At 48.0% G+C, this 20,196-nt stretch overlaps 1 protein-coding gene across 5 annotated transcripts in view; it reads left to right on the forward strand.

The window, feature by feature from the left end:
- LOC143955550 (uncharacterized) overlaps positions 1–20,196 on the forward strand; it is an 89,487-nt gene that overhangs the window by 59,057 nt on the left and 10,234 nt on the right. For 2 of the 5 annotated variants that reach the window (XM_077465603.1, XM_077465604.1), the window contains exons 3-10: positions 6,536–6,609; positions 6,732–6,881; positions 7,004–7,147; positions 7,270–7,422; positions 7,535–7,687; positions 7,780–7,929; positions 8,018–8,164; positions 8,276–8,417. The exons of 1 other annotated variant lie outside the window; for it this stretch is intronic. In XM_077465603.1, coding sequence (XP_077321729.1) covers positions 6,536–6,609; positions 6,732–6,881; positions 7,004–7,147; positions 7,270–7,422; positions 7,535–7,687; positions 7,780–7,929; positions 8,018–8,164; positions 8,276–8,417 — 1,113 coding nt within the window. Of the gene's footprint in view, positions 1–5,773; positions 5,881–6,327; positions 6,420–6,535; positions 6,610–6,731; positions 6,882–7,003; positions 7,148–7,269; positions 7,423–7,534; positions 7,688–7,779; positions 7,930–8,017; positions 8,165–8,275; positions 8,418–20,196 lie in introns of those variants that run through there. 2 more of the 5 variants (XM_077465605.1, XM_077465606.1) reach the window with 2 other exon arrangements.

Raw genomic sequence — 20,196 nt, forward strand, 5'->3', positions numbered from 1 at the left:
TACAATCATCGGCTCTCTTAATTCACATTTTGAGGCCGGTAACACTAGAGTCCAGGAGTCTCCAAACTACGACCCTCTAGCTGTTACGGAACTACACATCCTATGAGGCATTGTAAAACTCTGACATTCACAGACATGACTAGGCATGATGGGGATTGTAGTTCATGAACAACTGAAGGGCCATAGTTTGGAGACCTCTGTGCTAGACCATCCCATTCTATTTTAGCTTTACTTCAAATAAAGTTTCTCTGCAGTACCAATTCATCCGACAGAAGAAACACAGAAGTATCCGGTGGATGAATAGGAAACACATTTTCTTTTTTAGAATACTTCCAGACCGTGGACTATTACCTGGGAACTGTAATGTTGAAGTGTGTCCAGTAAAGTTGTTAACTGTTCAAACATCTGGTCTGAAGTTACCACAAAGGGGTGCATGGTGGTCAGGGCAGGACTTAGGGTGGTGGGGGCCCCTGGGCTTGAGTCACTTTCGGGCCCTACCTTCTATACATTATCGTATTTATCGGCGTACAACTCGCGTGGGCGTATAACACGCACCCTAAGTTTAGGAGGGAATTTTTAAGGAAAAAAACATACATTTAAATGCCCATCGATGCAGCCTGGCAGTGCCATTTGCAGCCTTGTCAATGTAGCCTTGTCATTTACAGCCTTGCCCCAGTGTCATTTGCAGCCTTGTCATTGCAGTCTTGAAGTTTAAAAATGGTGCCGCCGAGATACAGAGTCCTGTGTATCTCGGCGGCTCTCCGGATCCTCTCGGCGGCTCTCGGATCCTCTTGGCAGCTCTCGGATCCTCTCGGCAGCTCTCGGGTCCTCTCGTCGCCTCTCAGGTCCTCCCGGCGCTCTGGTGTCCTCTTGCAGTCCCGAGCGGAGCCGAGAGTAATGTACTCAGCTCAGCTCACAGGCAGGTTGGGACTGGGTGAGACTGTGAGCGGAGCTGAGCGGAGTACACTCGGCTATGTATCTCGGCGGGGCCCCTTATTGGGCGGGGCCCATGGGCTTGAGCCCAGTCAAGCCCAATGGTAAGTCCTGCCCTGATGGTGGTACATGGCGTACAGCAAAGAACAGGTCCTGTTCTGAACACACAGGGTGAAGTGGAGAACATGCTATTGCTAAGAACAAGTGAAAAGGGAATTATATGGCAGCAGGACAGCGGGAGAACAGTACCAGCAAGGACAGACCCAGAAGAAGGGGTGAGAAGTAGGGGAAGAAGCCCAGGGCGCCACAATGGGGTGGCACTCCCTTACTGCACCAAGCTTTAGATCAGTGGCTAGCAACCAGTGAACCACAGCTTCATGTCTTCTCTGACAGCTACTGTCTCTGTGCTCCAACATGCTCACTCTCTCCACACCATCCACCTTTTGCTGACACAAAAGCACAGCATGCATGTGCAATCACCTTCTAGTTGCTAGAAAGCAAACAATTGGCCACACATATGCCGTAAACACTCAATGCCAACTATGGGTAGTCAGAGCAAGGAGGCAGAGAGTTGGCACAGGGTAGCACACCTATTTTATACCATGTAAAAGGAGCAGAGAAGGGGGTGCAGTTTTGCCTTCTTGCCTTGGGCGCTCACCGAACTTGCACTGGTACTGGGCAAGGGTGACGAGTCCTCTGCATAGTGAGTGGAGCTGTGCGCTGTTTCCCTCCTGAGTTGTTGGTGCCCCAGCTACCGGGACCAAATCTTTATGGAGACCTAGCCATAAGTATGGAAGTACCAAGTCAAGATATACATGCGGGAGGTTCGCACTGTTTTTTTTTTTTTTGTTTAATAAATTTTTATTGAAGTACAGAGTGACAGATAAAAAATGAACATATTCTGTGCAGTGCTACAGAAAAAGTGGAATGGTCTACCCCAGCAGTATAACACCTCTAGGAGGTCTAATGTACTAGGTATAAGGTTCTAAGCTTATGAGAAGACCATCAACTGTGCACAAGACATTGGTCGAGTCAGGGTATGCATTCTGATGGGTATTCAAGGCCATTAACATGCATGGATGAAACCAAGGAGAGAAAGACAAGAAAAAAGGGAAAGTAGGGTCCCAGAAAGGGAGAGGGGGCGGAGGGGGGGCGCTGGCATGCGTGGTACCAAAACAGCAAAAAAGTATGACTATATCATATGGGCCTCACAGAAATAAAGGCAAATTTGAACCATAGGAGAGCCAACCGTCCAGTGAAAGGCAGGAAGGAGAGCCTCTCAGGGATTGTGGTCTCTATCTCAGTGTATTTGAGTTGTAAGTTCTTTGTAATAAGGGGTGGTTGTGAATTCCATCCATGGCGTCCAGGTTAGAGTGTATCATTGGGAGGTGTTCCTGTTGCGATGGGTGATGTCTTCCATGAGATGTACCTCCGATATTTTTTCCATCCAGTTTTTCACTGATGGAATCTTGGGTTGCCCCCAGAGGGAGGGTATTAAAGCCTTAGCCGTGTTGAGCAGGTGTGGTACGAGTGAGTGTTTATAAGTTCCAATGGGTTCCTTGGTTGCGTGGAAAAGGACAGTCCAGGGGTCATTAGGGAGGTTAACATCTGAGATTTGCTGTATAGGCTGGAGAACAATGGACCAGAAGGGGCGAATAATCGGACATGACCACCAGATGTGCGCATGGGTTGCCTTGTTTCCACAATTCCCCCAGCACAACGGGGAATTAACGGGGAACATCTGGTGTAGTTTTGATGGTGTGTAGTGCCATCTGGTGAGCAGTTTATAATTGACCTCTGCCATTTTGGAAGCGAGAGACGATATATGGGTTAACCGTAAGACTTTGTCTTTCTGGTGTTTTGGGAGGTTGGTTTCCAGGTCCGATTCCCATTTAGCGAGGTATGATGGGAGCACGTCCATCTGGAGTTTAATGAGGGCTCTGTAGAAAGTCGAGATGCAGTGTAAGGGTGGATCTTTTGGATTGAAAACTTCTTCGATGCTATTTAGATCTTGTATTCCTCTCAGCGGCTGGGGCAGAGTTCGGAGAAAGTGTTGAAGTTGGAGATATCTCCATTTATCAATGAATGTGATAGGTTTAGAGCCAAGGATTTCAGGTAATGGCTTGAGAGTACTGGCACGGAGGGTATGGTGCAATAAGAAGGGGCTTTCCGGAGACCAGGTCTTAAAGCCCGGGTCTAGTAGGCCTGGCAGGAAATATTTATGGTGAAGGAGTGGTAGCAAAGGGGAGTCATAGGACCAGGAAAACATCTTATGCAGAGCGTCCCATATATCCAGGGTTGAGATGGTGAGTGAGGAGGTGAAGTCAGCGAGATGTCTATAGGAGCGGGGTAACCAGGGAATAACCGTGAGGTCAGCAGAGCATAGAGAGTGTTCCAGATGTACCCATAATTTGGAGTTAACAGCATATTTCCATTCTGCTATTCTAGATAATGTTACAGCATAATAATACGTCTTAAAGTTTGGAAGAGCCAGTCTCCCAGAGTCCGTGGAGTGGAATAATATGTCTCTAGATACTCTGGGGCGACTGTTCTTCCAGATGAAGCAGGAGATTATGGTTTGTAATGTGGTAAAGAACCCAACAGGCACACCCAATTGTATCATTTGGTAAAAAAAATAGGACTCGAGGTAAAATATTCATTTTGATAATGTTCACTCTAGCCAGGAATGCGACAGGTTGTTCCATTTCTTAAGTCTTCTCTAACACTATTTAATAAGGGGATGAAATTATATTTGAAGAGGAAGTGAATGTTAGGTGTCAGATATATACCCAAATATTTCATACAGTGTTGTACCCATCTAAAGGGAAAAGGGGTCTAAGTAGCTTCTCTTCCTGCCTATGGAGGTTGACATTCAGGATTTATGACTTGGAGAGGTTAATTTTAAAGTTGGACAGTGATTGATAAGTAGAGAAAGCGGACATCAATTTAGGAAGTGGGATGCGTGGTTGTTGGATAAAGAAAAGGAGGTCATCTGCGTATGCTGCATACTTGTGGATCTTGTTACCTACTTGGATGCCATGAATGCTAGTGTTCTGTCTAATGGTAGCCAGGAATGGTTCCAGAGTGAGTGCGAATAAGAGAGGGGACAGGGGACAGCCCTGTCTGGTCTCATTGAAGAGAGCGAATGGGTCGCTGAGAGTGCGGAGTTGTGCCGTAGGGTTGGTGTAGAGGGAGGAGATGCGACAAAACATCCGAGGGCCCAGGCCAAACTGTCGTAGAGTTAGTTTGAGAAAGTCCCAATCCACCCTATCAAACGCTTTTTTTCGGCATCAGTAGATATAAGTAGGGTGGATTGGGCCCGTCTTCTTACGTATTGGATTAAGGATATCGCTCGAAGGGAGTTATCTTTGGCCTCTCTGGAAGGTATGAAGCCTGTCTGGTCAGGACAGACCCAACTAGGTATCAAGGGGAGTAGGCGGTTAGCCATAACTTTGGAATATAATTTGACATCCACGTTTAGCAGGGAAATTGGTCTGTAGCTGCTACAGTGGGTGGGATCCTTACCCGACTTAGGGATGACTGTAATGTGTGCTGTGAGTGATTGCTACGAAGTCCTGAGGTGTGAGAGTTAGCATATGCTGTAAGGCGAGGGAGTAAGATGTCACTGAACGTCTTAAGATAAAGAATGGTATATCCGTCCGGTCCGGGGGCCTTCCCCGAAGAGCCGCTTCAAATTCCGTAACAGAGAATTCTTATTCTAATTCCCTAAGGGCCGAGTCTGGCAATTTAGGCAGGTTCGCTTCTTTTAGGTGGTTCGCACTGTTATGTGGTAGAACATGTAACTGCATCACTGAGATTTAGGTGATAGGAGGTCTTGACTGGTGGAACTGGATACATGGTCAGTGGTGTCCCCTTCAAAATGTCACATTAAAAGGGACAATGTGTACTGCATCATGGGGTCAAGTGGTTGACAGTACAGAGTGTCAAGTGGCAATACAGTTACACCAGATGTACAGCTCACTTCTAATTTGGGGCGCTATCCTAATGTTGAATTCACATGTACGTGGCTCCGCATTGTCCCGCGCACATACAGGAGGATGTGGAAAGAGGCGCCATGTGCATGGGTGAGTTTGCCCTGTCCACAAGCACATGCTTAATACTCCATGCAAGGACACTCTTGCCCACCAGGGCGGCGCTATAGTTGTCCTAGGTAACGTCTGGCACACTGAGATCTATGGAGGTTTCCAGAGACACCTTTGCTTAAAAAGACACTGCTAGTAGAGATAACACATTTTGCTCTGCGGTCACCCCTACCACATCTACGTAACTCAGCATTTGGTTTATATGATGCCTGTGCATATACAGAGGTAGTAAACATCACATTGTTAATTCTACCCCCTCCACCCCCCACCCACATACAGCACGGGTCATAGAGGTAAGTCTATCTCTACATAGACCACAGTGGGTCCCCCAACTGGTTCCTCCCACGTCACCACAGACAGTCTTACTGTCAATCTCTTTATTCCCTGTCTTGCAGTCCCAGCAACAAAATCAATAAATCAATAAAAGGCTTAAATAAATATTCTTCAACATGTGTTAAAACTGTTAGATTTGAGCCCAGTACATTTTATTTCAATGTTTTTGTTTGGTTTTCATTATTTAGTTTTAGATTTATTAACAATCAAACATGAGCAAAAAATCTTTTCATTTTATTATTGTCTGGATTGTATCTGAGATATAATCTACATGTGTAATGATGGATGTAACATAATAGACCAGGCGGCAGCGGGGACAATGATGAAACATAACGTAGACTGCAGTATTTATATTCAACACAAGGTGGCGATCTCACATGGAACACACAGACAGGAAGTGATGTCAGGTAAAGACAGGAAGTGATATAGGAGTATAAATTGGGAGTTCCCGGTAAAAGAGGAGTTGAAGGGAAGTAGAGAGGAGCCATTGCTGGAACTAGCCATAGAGGAGGTAATAAGATATTTTATATTTACACCTAGTAACCCACCCTGTCATGTCCATCCTCTTCCTCCATAGTCACTGTGATGTCTGTTATGGTTTATAGACCGGATACATCCTAAATATAGAACCATTTATCCAACTGTCCATCCAGAGCCTCTGGTTTATAGACCGGATACATCCTAAATATAGAGCCATTTATCCAACTGTCCATCCAGAGCCTCTGGTTTATAGACCGGATACATCCTAAATATAGAACCATTTATCCAACTGTCCATCCAGAGTCTCTGGTTTATAGACCAGATACATCCTAAATATAGAATCGTTTATCCAACTTTCATGAAGCTGTCTTGGGGTAGTACTAACAGGTGAGGTGAGCGGTGCCGGGAATTCTGGGACATTATCCAGTAACAGACAAGGGATGTGTCTGGATGGTGACTGTATCATTGTGTGTGTCAGGTTCCTATAAGGTGCGTGGGAGTATTTAGAAGGACACAAGGATCTCTACAAGGACGTCATGATGGAGAATCAGCCGCCCCTCACATCACCGGGTAAGAGGAGACTTTATTGTAAAGGAGAGAGCAGTACGGAGGCTCCACCTAGACCCCCCATCATCTGATAAACACATAGAAACAATGTATTCAGTCAGTGTGTGTGTTTCCTACAGATGGATCCAGTAATGGGAACCCACCAGAGAGATGTCCCCGTCCTCTGTATTCCACCATCCCTCACCGTGATCAGGTAGATGGGACTGAGCATGCAGACCTTAAAAATGTATTCTAAGCTATGAGAGGACATTCTATCTAATCTCTTGATCTTTTTTTAAATTTTTATAAATGCATTCTATCATCTTCGGGGTTTAGGGTGAAGAAGTGAAAGACATAAAAGTTGAGGTAAAAGAGAAAGAAGAAGAGACGTTGGTGAGTGGAGATCAGCAGTCTATGGAGGAGGGTTGTCCTCTGTATTCCCAGAATTCTACACGGGAAGATGTTAACTATACAGATAATAATCAGGTAGATGGGACTGGGCAAAAATAACTCAAACATAATTCTATGAGTGGACATTCTTCTATGTAATTTCTTATTATTGGCAGCAGTGTTTCCAGATGTTATATTTTATCATCTCTGGAATTTAGAATGAAGAACGCAAAGACATCAAAGCTGAGCATAAAGAAGAAGAGAGGTTCCTAAGTGGAGATCAGCAGTCTATGGAGGAGGGTTGTCCTCTGCATTCCCAGAATTCTACACCGGAAGATGTTAACTGTACAGATAATAATCAGGTAGATGGAACTGGGAAAAAATAACTAAAAAGTAATTCTACGAGTGGACATTCCTCTATGTAATTTCTTTATATTGACAGAAGTGTTTCCAGATGTTCTATTTTATCATCTCTTGAATTTAGAATGAAGAACGCAAAGACATCAAAGCTGAGATTAAAGAGGAAGAAGAAGAAGAGATGTCGATGAGTGGAGCTCAGCAGTCTATGGGAGGGGGAGGTCCTCTGTATTCCCGGGATTCCACACAGGAAGATCACACCATCCCTCACCATCATCAGGTAGGTGTAACTGAGCATGTAGACCTAAAAATGTATTCTAAGCTATTAGATGATATCCTATGTAATCTGATCTTCTTTTTTATAAATGTATTCCACCATCTTTGGGCTTTAGGATGAAGAAGTGAAAGACATCAAAGCTGAGATTAAAGAGGAAGAAGAAGAAGAGAGGTTGGTGAGTGGAGATCAGCAGTCTATGGAGGAGGGTTGTCCTCTGTATTCCCAGGATTCTACACGGGAAGATCAGAACTATACAGAGAATGATCAGGTAGATGGGACGGGGCAAAAATAGGATAATCTTCTATGTAATCTCCAATTATTGGCAGCAGTGTTTATATAGTATCATCTCATACAATTTAGAATGAAGAACGGAAAGACATCAATGTTGAGCATAAAGAGGAAGAAGAAGAGAGGTTGGTGAGTGGAGATCAGCAGTCTATGGAGGAGAGAGGTTCTCTGTATTCCCAGGATTTCCCCAAGAAAACCTCCAGTTATAAAGAGACTGATCAGGTAGATGGGACTGGGGGAAAAATAATTCTATGAGAGGACATTCGTCTATGTAATCTCTTGTTCCTATTTATAAATCTTTGGGGTTTAGGGTGAAGAACTGAGAGACGTCAAAGCTGAGATTAAAGAGGAAGAAGAAGAGATGTTAAGTGGAGCTCAGCAGTCTATGGAGGAGGGAGGTCCTCTGTATTCCCGGGATTCCACACAGGAAGGTCACACCATCCCCCACCATCATCAGGTAGGTGGGAGTGAGCATGTAGACCTAAAATGTATTCTAAGCTATTAGATGATATTCTATGTACTCTGATCTTCTTTTTTATGAATGGATTCTATCATCTTTGGGGTTTAGGATGAAAAAGTGAAAGACATCAAAGCTGAGATTAAAGAGGAAGAAGGAGAAAGGTTGGTGAGTGGAGATCAGCAGTCTATGGAGGAGGGGGAGATGATTATGGACGTTAAACAGGAGGAACCTTCTCTACATATGGACACAAGTAAGTCATAAACACTAAATGCAGAGACCGTCCACATTTTTTTCGGTGTATGAAATAACGGAAAATTTATGTTAAAATACTTACCGTAATTTTCCTTTCCTGATGGACTCCATGGCAGCCAACGTGTGGGTTTAGTCCCGCCTCCATTACCCCAGAGGCCATGTTCGGTAACTATCCTACTCCAGCCATTTGGGAGGGAACTCCTGCTGCCATGGAGTCCATCAGGAAAGGAAAATTACGGTAAGTATTTTGACATAAATTTTCCGTTTTCCTGACAGACTCCATGGCAGCTAAAGTGTGGGAAATAACTTGCCAAACACACCCGGGTGGGAAAAAAAATGCTGATTAAACAAAGATTTATTTGACACTGTCAACCGACCAAACTTTAACACCAAAGTCAACTGAAGATAGAGCCGCCGGCTCAACACAATAATGAATCATGAAGGTGTGGATTGACGATCAAGATGCTGCCCTGCAGATAACATCAGGAGCCACATGGCGCAAGGGCGCCCACGAGGGAGAAAGACTTCTGGTTGAATGTGCCGTTACCGCCTGAGGAGGAACCAAGCCCTTCTCTCTATATGCCCACTGAATTGCTTGAACTATCCATGTAGCAATTGATCTCACTGATGCTCGGAAGCCCTTGTTCTTCCCATAGAACAGAACGAACAGATAATCCGACTGACGAAATGGAGCTGGAACTTCCAGGTATTGCTTAAAGGAGCCACCAACATCGAGAGGATGAACATCTGAGGATCCAGTGGACCTGAAGGTGGGTAGTGAGATCTCCTGATTCTCATGGAAAATCGAGATGACCTTAGGGTTTGACCCCAACATTGGAACCAGGACCACCCTGTCCAGGAAGAAGGTTAAGAAAGGTTCTATGGCTCCTAGAACCTGAATTTCCGATACTCTCTTCGCCGAGGAGAAAGCCACCAAAAAGGCAGTTTTCATGGTGAGCTCTCTGATGGAAAGAGATTTATCAAGATTGGAAAAAAAGTCCAAAACTAGTAGCAGGTCCCATTTAGGGAATATGGGTTTCTTCTGGGGTCTTAGTCTCACTGCTCCTTTAAAGATTTGTTGAATAAGGGCATGTTTGGCCCACGACACTCCTGTGAATGCGGAGATAGCAGACACTTGAACCCGAAGGGAACTAACCGACAGGGGCAAGTCCAGGCCTGTTTGTAAAAAGCTCAAAACGTCTTGAACTGCGGGTGAGCCGCATGAATTAGTTCTGGAGGACATATAGGACGCAAACTTAGCCCAAATCCGTTCATACACTTTATTAGTGCTCCGTCTTCTAGCACTTAAGAGAGTGGGAATAGCTTCCTTGGGACATCCTAGTGCTTCCAACCTTCCCCTCTCAAGAACCAGATCCTCAACTGTAGGTGAGCTGGACATGGGTGGAGTATCGTGCCTTAGGAGAGCAGATCCCATCTGGACAGAAAAGGAACTGGATCCTGGAAGCTGAGGAGGGATAGGAGAGGAAACCAAGGCCTGTTGGGCCAATGAGGAATTATGGCTATTATCTCCACCTCTTCCCATCTGAGTCTCCTCAGGAACTGGAAGATGATTGGGATTGGAGGGAAGGCGTATGCCCTGTGGAACCACCACTGTTCTGTTAGCGAGTCTATCCCGTAAGGCTCGCGGATCCTTGAACCTCGAATAGAACCTCGTTAGCTTCCTGTTGTATCGGGAGGCAAAGAGATCCACCTCTGGAGAAATCCCCAAGGTTAATATCCACTTGAAAACATCCTCATGAAGAGACCACTTGTTGTTGTCCAAGTGGACTCGTGAGAGAATGTCCGCTTGGACATTGAGAACTCCAGGCACATAGGCTGCCGTTAAGTTGGCCAGATTCTTCTGGGCCCAACGCATGATCGGTTCCACTTCCAGTAGCAGAGATCGACTTCTGGTGCCTCTTTGCTTCCTTATATAGGCTACCGCTGTCGTATTGTACCAGCCTGGGGTCTACAGATGTTCCCACTATCAGATGCGGAAAGGCCAGTAATGCTAGAAAGGCTGCACGTAACTCTAGGACATTTGACACTATTCCCAAATGCCCTGAGCCACCTCCGTCAGACAATGCGCCCCCCAACCTCTGTTGCTGGCATCTGACGTTACTGCGATCCACTTGATTGGAAGAATGGAATGGCAATTTAGCAGGTTCTCCCGACGAAGCCATCAGAGGAGGGAACCCCTCATGACCTGAGTGATACGGATAGACTGGATTTTCTCTTCCGACCAGTGGTGAAGGAAACCCATCTGAAAGGGGCGCATCCTCCATTGTGCCCACTTCACCATCGGTATAGTGGACACCATGGTGCCTATGATCCTTAGACAATGAAATGCGCTGAGGTGAGAAGAAGAAAGAGCCAGGCGAACCCTGTCCCGAATTATTGCGACCTTCTCTTCGGGCAGGGAGATGGTACCTCTCACTGTGTCGAAAAGTGCTCCGAGGAACACAAGAGACTGCGCAGGCACTAACTGGCTCTTTTCCAAATTCAGGAGCCACCCAAATTCCTTGAGAGTTGAAATGGTCTGATCCCTGTGTTCCAAGAGACAATCTCTGTCCTGAGCCAGAAGGAGCAGATCGTCCAGGTAGTGATGAATCCGGATTTTTCTGATTCTTAATAATGCCACTTCTGCCAGCAGGACCTTTGAGAATGTACGTGGAGAAATTGACAGACCGAAGGGAAGGCATGTAAATTGCAAGTGAAGCTGGCCTATGGAGAACCGAAGAAATTGTTGAAACTCTGTTGCCACCGGGACATGAAAATAGGAGTCTTTGAGATCTATTGAGACAAGCCAGTCCCCTGGCTGCACTGACTGTTGGATCGTGGACAGGGTCTCCATCTTGAACCTCTCCTTTTTTATGAAGCGATTTAGATGTGCCAAGTCTATTACGGGTGTCCATGCACCATTCTTCTTCTGGACCAAGAAAAGAGGGGAATACATTCCCAATGCCGCGTTGGTCGACTGGAACGGGAATAGCGGCGCCTTGATCCAACAAAGATTTTATGTAGGCTGAAAGTATTTGCCTTTTCTCTTCTGACACCGGAATGGATGTGGGAACACACTTGAGCTTGGGGACACTGCTGAATGTCCAAGTGTGTCCGGAAGAGACCATCTTGACGGTCCAAAAATCCTGGATCGAGGCTGCCCAAACGTGCCGAAAATGGAGCAAACGAGCTCCTACCTGGACCGTCTGGGCGGGCCCAATCTCAAAAGGACTTGGTCGGTTCCTTCTCCCCCATCGAACTGCTCTTCGCGGTCTTCTTGAGAGATGTTTGTCTGGACCTCCAAGATCTGGAAAATTCCCGTCCAGGCCTATAACTGCGTGCTTCCCTGGCACAATCTTGATTCTGCTTCCTTGGAAACAATCTTCTTTGGCTCTGCAGACGCCTGTCTTGGGGAAGAAACCCCAACTTACCCCCAGTGGCCCGAGTTATCGCACTATCCAGCTTATTGCCGAAAAGAGACGAACCGTCAAAGGGAATTCGGCACCAGACCTGCTTTGAAGCAGGATCGGCTAGCCAAGGACGGAGCCACAAGGCACGCTTGGCAGTCACGGAGGAAAGCATAACTCGAGCCACCAGCCGAAAAATATCAATCGAGGCCTCCCCCAAGAAAGCCGAAGCCAGCCTCAGTTCCTGGATGGGTGAACTCTTGGCAAGATCTTCCGAGACGTTTCTGAGTGTCTCGTCAACATTATCAGACCAGACTTCCATTGCTCTAGACAAGGCGGCCAAGGCCAGGGCTGGTTTATAGGCCATGCCTGCCGTAAGATAGATCCTCTTCAGGTCAGAATCAATTCTCCTATCCAGAGCGTCCTTGAAAGAGACTGTGTCACGTACCTGGTAGGTGAGCCCGGAATGCAGGGAGCGGCCTCTCGTAGCCCCTGGCTCGAGAACCCCTGAAGTTGGTAACAGAGGTTCAAAAGTTCAGGGGGCACAAGTGCCTGGCAAGTGAAGGCAGGTCCGGATAGACAACAGCAACACAGATAGCAGTCGGCAGGTGACAGCAAGCACAAGCAGAAGGACTGGCAAGGCAGACGATCGTCAGCGGAGGACGGCAGGCTCAGGCAGATCAAGGCAGGAACAGCAGGAGTTCGTCATCGGAGACAGCAGGCACTGGAAATCCGAACGGATCGGTAGGTAACAGCAGAGTCGGGTACAGGCCGGGTCGGCAGCAGGCGGTCAACAACGGTACAAGGGTAGAGGCAGAGATGTGGTCAGACAGGCAGGTAGTCGGTGGCAGGCAGCAAACAAATGTGGTCAAGAACAAGCCGGGTCACAGGAATCAAGGCAACAGGCAACAGATACAGAATCTCCGAACACGCTGTAGACTGGACAGCAAGAGGGGAACGGAGGCAGAGACCTTAAGAAACCTTTAGGGCGCCAAAGCGGCCGCACGACGAGTCTGCGTGCCCCCGCGAGTGGCCGTGCGCCCGTTCGTGACCCCACGCACCCTCGTGAGCTCGTTCGCCACATCGCGCACCCGCGTGCGCCCCGATCGTGCCAACGCGCACCCGCGTGTGTCCGTTCGCGTTAACACGTGCTAAAGGGAAATTACAGGTTCTCAACAACAGGCCTCTGCGGGCAGATCTCCCATGTGCGATCGGAACGCCAGGACGGTCGTGACAGACTGTATCCTCTAGAGGAAGGGTCACATGTCTGACCAGTCTCATTACTGCTACATCCACCAGAGGGGAAGATTCCAATTGCTTAACTTCTTCCTCCTTGAACGGGTAAAGCCTCTGAATTTTGGACAGGAGAGAATTCTTCTTCTCTACCTTACCCCACTCATCCGTGATCACTTCCCCCAATTCTGAAAGAATAGGGAAGCCAATACGCTCCTTCTTTAGTTGCTTAAAAAATGTTCTCTGTTTTGCCGGAGCTGCTACAGGCTCTTCCCAATTCAACGTTTCCTTGATGGCTTTGACCAAAGGAGGGAGCAGAGAAAAATCAACACCGGAACCAGCCTCATCTTCCTCAGATTCACTATCTGAGAGGACAGCGGACGGAAGGCTAGGCAAAGAGGAATCCCACGTGTCCTGAGCCTGAACATCCCTCCCTGGAGACCTTGGAGACTCTAGGGGAGATAAATGGGGGGGCCTCTAACTTCTTTAGGCTGTCCTTGACCATCTTCTCAACCAGAGATTTCAGTTGCTGGTCAGAGTCACTCCTTTCACCAGTTGCCTTAACATAGCAGGCATCACAAAGGGACTTGTCCGCAGGGACATGCGTCCTACACCCCCAACATAATCCTTCTGCTGCATGACTGGAGCAAGCCGTGGAAGGGCGGGAAGGTTCCCGGCTACGGTGACTAGTTCTCGCAGGAGAACCGTGGCGTCTGGATCTGGAAGGAAGGAATGCCGGCGATGGGATTTTGACGAATCACTTCCTCTGTGAGATCTCCGGTGATGGGTAGACCTAGAGGGGCTGAAAGGGAAAAAAACAACTGTGTTAGTGGAACAAAATACACTGATGTTCCACTATCCCCCTCCCCCCAGCAGGCAGGGGCGTTGCTAGGTGGCAAAAGGACCAGGGGCTTCAGCCCAGAGTCCAAGCTGAAAACAGGGGGGAGTGTTGTACGCGACGCAGGTTTTTTTTGGCTGGGCCGTGACACTGACGATAGTGACTTACATACGCTGACCTACCTACAATGATGGCAGTGACCTACCTACCTGACCTACCTACACTGACGATAGTGACCTACCTACACTCACCTGCCTGACCTACATACACTGGACATATACATACACTAACGGTAGTGACCTACCTACACTGACTTGCCTGACCTGCCTACACTGACTGATCTAACATACACTGACATTTACATACACTGACATACCTACACTGATATTAACGCACACTGACCTACCTACACTGACATTTACAGTGGTGTGAAAAAGTGTTTGCCCCCTTCCTCATTTCCTGTTCCTTTGCATGTTTGTCACACGTAAATGTTTCGGAACATCAAACCAATTTAAACAATAGTCAAGGACAACACAAGTAAACACAAAATGCAATTTGTAAATGAAGGTGTTTATTATTAAAGGTGAAAAAAAATCCAAACCATCATGGCCCTGTGTGAAAAAGTGATTGCCCCCTAAACCTAATAACTGGTTGGGCCACCCTTAGCAGCAACAACTGCAACCAAGCGTTTGCGATAACGTGCAATGAGGCTTTTACAGCGTCCTGGAGGAATTTTGGCCCACTCATCTTTGCAGAATTGTCCTAATTCAGTTACATTAGAGGGTTTTCGAGCATGAACGGCCTTTTTAAGGTCATACCACAACATCTCAATAGGATTCAGGTCAGGACTTTGGCTAGGCCACTCCAAAGTCTTCATTTTGTTTTTCTTCAGCCATTCGGTGGTGGACTTGCTGGTGTGTTTAGGATCATTGTCCTGCTGCAGAACCCAAGTTCGTTTCAGCTTGAGTACACGAACAGATGGTCGGACATTCTCCTTCAGGATCTCTTGGTAGACAGCAGAATTCATAGTTCCTTTTATCACGGCAAGTCTTCCAGGTCCTGAAGCAGCAAAACAGCCCCAGACCATCACACTACCACCACCATATTTTACTGTTGGTATAATGTTCTTTTTATGAAATGCAGTGTTCCTTCTACGCCAGATATACTTGGACACACACCTTCCAAAGAGTTCCACTTTTGTCTCATCGGTCCACAGAATGTTGTCCCAAAAGTCTTGGGGATCATCAAGATGTGTTGTGGAGAAATTGAGACGAGCTTTGATGTTCTTTTTGCTCAGCAGTGGTTTTCTCCTTGGAACTCTGCCATGCAGGCCATTTTTGCCCAGTCTTTTCCTGATGGTGGAGGCATGAACGCTGACCTTAACTGAGGCAAGTGAGGCCTGCAGTTCCTTGGACGTTGTTGTGGGGTCTTTTGTGACCTCTTGGATGAGTCGTCGCTGCGCTCTTGGGGTAATTTTGGGCGGCCGGCCACTCCTGGGAAGGTTCACCACTGTTCCATGTCTTCGCCATTTGTGGATAATGGCTCTCACTGTGGTTCGCTGGATTCCCAAAGCTTTGGAAATGGCTTTATAACCCTTTCCAGACTGATAGATCTCAATTACTTTCTTTCTCAATTGTTCCTGAATTTCTTTGGGTCTCGGCATGATGTGTAGCTTTTAAGGATCTTCTGGTGGACCTTACTGTGTCAAGCAGCTCCTATTTAAGTGATGCCTTGATTGTGAACAGGTGTGGCAATAATCAGGCCTGGGTGTGGCTAGAGAAATTGAACTCAGGTGTGGACAACCACAGTTATAGTATGTTTTAACAAGGGGGCAATCACTTTTTCACACAGGGCCATGATGGTTTGGATTTTTTTTCACCTTTAATAATAAACACCTTCATTTACAAATTGCATTTTGTGTTTACTTGTGTTGTCCTTGACTATTGTTTAAATTGGTTTGATGTTCCGAAACACTTAAGTGTGACAAACATGCAAAGGAACAGGAAATGAGGAAGGGGGCAAACACTTTTTCACACCACTGTACATACACTGACCTACCTACACTGACATTAACGCACACTGACCTACCTACACTGACATTAACACACACTGACCTACCTACACTGACATTAACGCACACTGACCTACCTACACTGAGGCCGCGTACACACGGGCGGACTGTTCGCCCAACCTTGTCCGCTGAACAGTGTTTGGGCGGACAGTCCGCCCGTGTGTGGGCTTTCAGCGGACAGTTTCAGCGGACAGTTGGACGGACAAAGTCTTTCGGAAATTCCGAAAAACTGTCCGCTGAAACTGTGTTTGAGCGAACAGTCCGCCCGTGTGTAGGCTACTTTCGAAATGAGCAAACTGTTCCCGCTCGGAAAGTCCGCCCATTTCGAGCGCGTGTACAGGTAGGCGGGACCCGCGAAGGAGACGTCGCGTGCTCCGCCGCCTGGAATGGGCTTAAAGGGGAACCCCAACGCCGAAAAAAATCGGCGTGGGGGTTCCCCCAAAGTCCACACCAGACCCTTGTCCGAGCACGCTACCCGGCCGGCCAGGAAAGGGGGGCGAGCGAGCGCGCCCCCCTCCTGAGCCGTACCAGGCCGCGTGCCCTCAACATGGGGGGTGCCTTGGGGAAGGGGGGGCCGCGCGGCCCCCCCACCCCAAAGCACCTTGTCCCCATGTTGATGAGGACAAGGGCCTCTTCCCGACAACCCTGGCCGTTGGTTGTCGGGGTCTGCGGGCGGGGGGCTTATCGGAATCCGGGAGCCCCCTTTAAGAAGGGGGCCCCCGGATACCGGCCCCCCACCCTATGTGAATGAGTATGGGGTACAATGTACCCCTACCCATTCACCTGTGAAATAAAGTACAAAAAAAAACACAACACAGGGAAAAAATATTTTATTGCACAGCTCCGGGGGTCTTCCGTCTTCGGGGGTCTTCTCGCCGGACTCCTCCGCTATCTGTGTGTAGCTCTTTTGCTAGCGGAGGAGTCCGGCTTTCTTCCTCCCCGCCGCCGGCCTCTTCTCCCGACTTCGGGGGTCTTGTCCCCCTCTTCGGTTCTTCTGCCAGGCCACCGCGCCTTCTTGTAGCTCTTTTGCAGGCGGTGGCCCGGTCTTCTGTCGCCGCTGCCTTCCGTTCTTCTGTCGCCGCCTTCGGTTCTTCTGCCGGGCCACCGCGCCTTCTTGTAGCTCTTTTGCAGGCGGTGGCCCGGTCTTCTGTCGCCGCTGCCTTCCGTTCTTCTGTCGCCGCCTTCGGTTCTTCTGCCGGGCCACCGCGCCTTCTTGTAGCTCTTTTACAGGCGGTGGCCCGGTCTTCTGTCGCCGCTGTCGTCGCCGTCGCCGCCGCCGCCGCCGCCTTCCGTTCTTGTTCTTCTTCTTGTTCTTCTTCTTCTTCTCCTGGAGATGTTGACTCGACGAGCTCTCCGGCCGGAATGCCAGGGACACGCTCCGCTGCCACTTATATAGTGACAATGGGGCGGTGTCACATGGTATATGTCACATGGGTTGGTCACATGGTGACCCCGCCCCCTTACGATGTCATAGTCCCCATGTGACATCAACCCATGTGACCAACCCATGTGACATATACCATGTGACACCGCCCCATTGTCACTATATAAGTGGCAGCGGAGCGTGTCCCTGGCATTCCGGCCGGAGAGCTCGTCGAGTCAACATCTCCAGGAGAACAAGAAGAAGAACAAGAAGAAGAACAAGAACGGAAGGCGGCGGCGGTGGCGGCGGCGGCGGCGACGACAGCGGCGACAGAAGACCGGGCCACCGCCTGTAAAAGAGCTACAAGAAGGCGCGGTGGCCCGGAAGAAGAACCGAAGGCGGCGACAGAAGAACGGAAGGCAGCGGCGACAGAAGACCGGGCCACCGCCTGCAAAAGAGCTACAAGAAGGCGCGGTGGCCCGGCAGAAGAACCGAAGAGGGGGACAAGACCCCCGAAGTCGGGAGAAGAGGCCGGCGGCGGGGAGGAAGAAAGCCGGACTCCTCCGCTAGCAAAAGAGCTACACACAGATAGCGGAGGAGTCCGGCGAGAAGACCCCCGAAGACGGAAGACCCCCGGAGCTGTGCAATAAAATATTTTTTCCCTGTGTTGTGTTTTTTTTTGTACTTTATTTCACAGGTGAATGGGTAGGGGTACATTGTACCCCATACTCATTCACATAGGGTGGGGGGCCGGTATCCGGGGGCCCCCTTCTTAAAGGGGGCTCCCGGATTCCGATAAGCCCCCCGCCCGCAGACCCCGACAACCAACGGCCAGGGTTGTCGGGAAGAGGCCCTTGTCCTCATCAACATGGGGACAAGGTGCTTTGGGGTGGGGGGGCCGCGCGACCCCCCCTTCCCCAAGACACCCCCCATGTTGAGGGCACGCGGCCTGGTACGGCTCAGGAGGGGGGGCGCGCTCGCTCGCCCCCCTTTCCTGGCCGGCCGGGTAGCGTGCTCGGACAAGGGTCTGGTGTGGACTTTGGGGGAACCCCCACGCCGATTTTTTTCGGCGTTGGGGTTCCCCTTTAAGCCCATTCCAGGCGGCGGAGCCCGCGACGTCTCCTTCGCGGGCCCCGCCTACCTGTACACGCGCTCGAAATGGGCGGATTTTCCTCCTCCTTACGTGGGCGAGTCCGTTCATTTCAAAAGTTGAGCGAACTGTTTGGCAAACAGTTCGCTGGAACAGTCCGCTCGTGTGTGGGCAAGTCCGCTCATGCAAATTTTGAGCGGACTGTTTGCCGAAACTGTTTGACGAACAAGGTTGGGCAAACAGTCCGCGCGTGTGTACGCGGCCTGACATTAACGCACACTGACCTACCTACACTTTCAGACCGGACCATTTTGCTGGTAAATGACCAGAGGTCTTTTTACACTTTGGCACTGCGCTGCTTTAACTGGTAATTGCGCGGTCATGCAATGTTGTACCCAAACAAAATTTGCGTCCTTTTCTTCCCACAAATAGAGCTTTCTTTTGATGGTATTTGATTGCCTCTGCGATTTTTATTTTTTGCGATATAAACGTAAAAAGACCGCAAATTTTGAAAAAAAATGATATTTTCTACTTTTTGTTATTAGAAAAATCCAATAAACTCAATTTTAGTCATACATTTAGACCAAAATGTATTCAGCCACATGTCTTTGGTAAAAAAAAAGTCAATAATTGTATATTTATTGGTTTGCGCAAAAGTTGTCACATCTACAAACTAAGGTACGTTTTCTGGAATTTACGCAGCTTTTAGTTTACGACTGCCTATCTCATTTCTTGAGGTGCTAAAATGACAGGGCAGTACAAAACCCCCCCAAATGACCCCATTTTGGAAAGTAGACCCCCTAAGGAAATTGATAAGAGGCATGTTGAGCCCATTGAATATTTTATTTTTTTGCCTCAAGCGATTGAATAATGACAAAAAAAAAATTTTTTTTTTTTTTTTACACAAAGTTGTCACTAAATGATATATTGCTCACACATGCTATGGGCGTATGTGAAATGACACCCCAAAATAAATTCTGCTGCTTCTCCTGAGTACGGGGATACCACATATGTGGGACTTTTTGGGAGCCTAGCCGCGTACAGGGCCCCGAAAACCAAGCACCGCCTTCAGGCTTTCTAAGGGCGTAAATTTTTGATTTCACGCCTCACTACCTATTACAGTTTTGAAGGCCATAAAATGCCAAGATGGCACAAAACCCCCACAAATGACCCCATTTTAGAAAGTAGACACCCCAAGCTATTTGCTGAGAGGCATGTTGAGTCCATGGAATATTTTATATTTTGCCACAAGTTGCGGGAAAATTACAAACTTTTTTTTTTTTTTTTTTTTTTTCACAAAGTTGTCACTAAATGATATATTGCTCATGCATGCCATGGGCATATGTGAAATGACACCCCAAAATAAATTCTGCTGCTTCTCCTGAGTACGGGGATACCACATATGTGGGACTTTTTGGGAGCCTAGCCGCGTACGGGGCCCCGAAAACCAAGCACCGCCTTCAGGCTTTCTAAGGGCGTAATTTTTTGAGTTCACTTCTCACTACCTATTACAGTTTTGAAGGCCATAAAATGCCAAGATGGCACAAAACCCCCACAAATGACCCCATTTTAGAAAGTAGACACCCCAAGCTATTTGCTGAGAGGCATGTTGAGTCCATGGAATATTTTATATTTTGCCACAAGTTGCGGGAAAATTACAAACTTTTTTTTTTTTTCACAAAGTTGTCACTAAATGATATATTGCTCACGCATGCCATGGGCATATGTGAAATGACACCCCAAAATAAATTCTGCTGCTTCTCCTGAGTACGGGG

The sequence above is a fragment of the Lithobates pipiens genome, unplaced genomic scaffold (assembly GCF_037356315.1).
Source record: "Lithobates pipiens isolate NorthernLeopardFrog02 unplaced genomic scaffold, aLitPip1_a1.2 Scaffold_35, whole genome shotgun sequence".
Taxonomy (NCBI): Eukaryota; Metazoa; Chordata; class Amphibia; order Anura; family Ranidae; genus Lithobates; species Lithobates pipiens.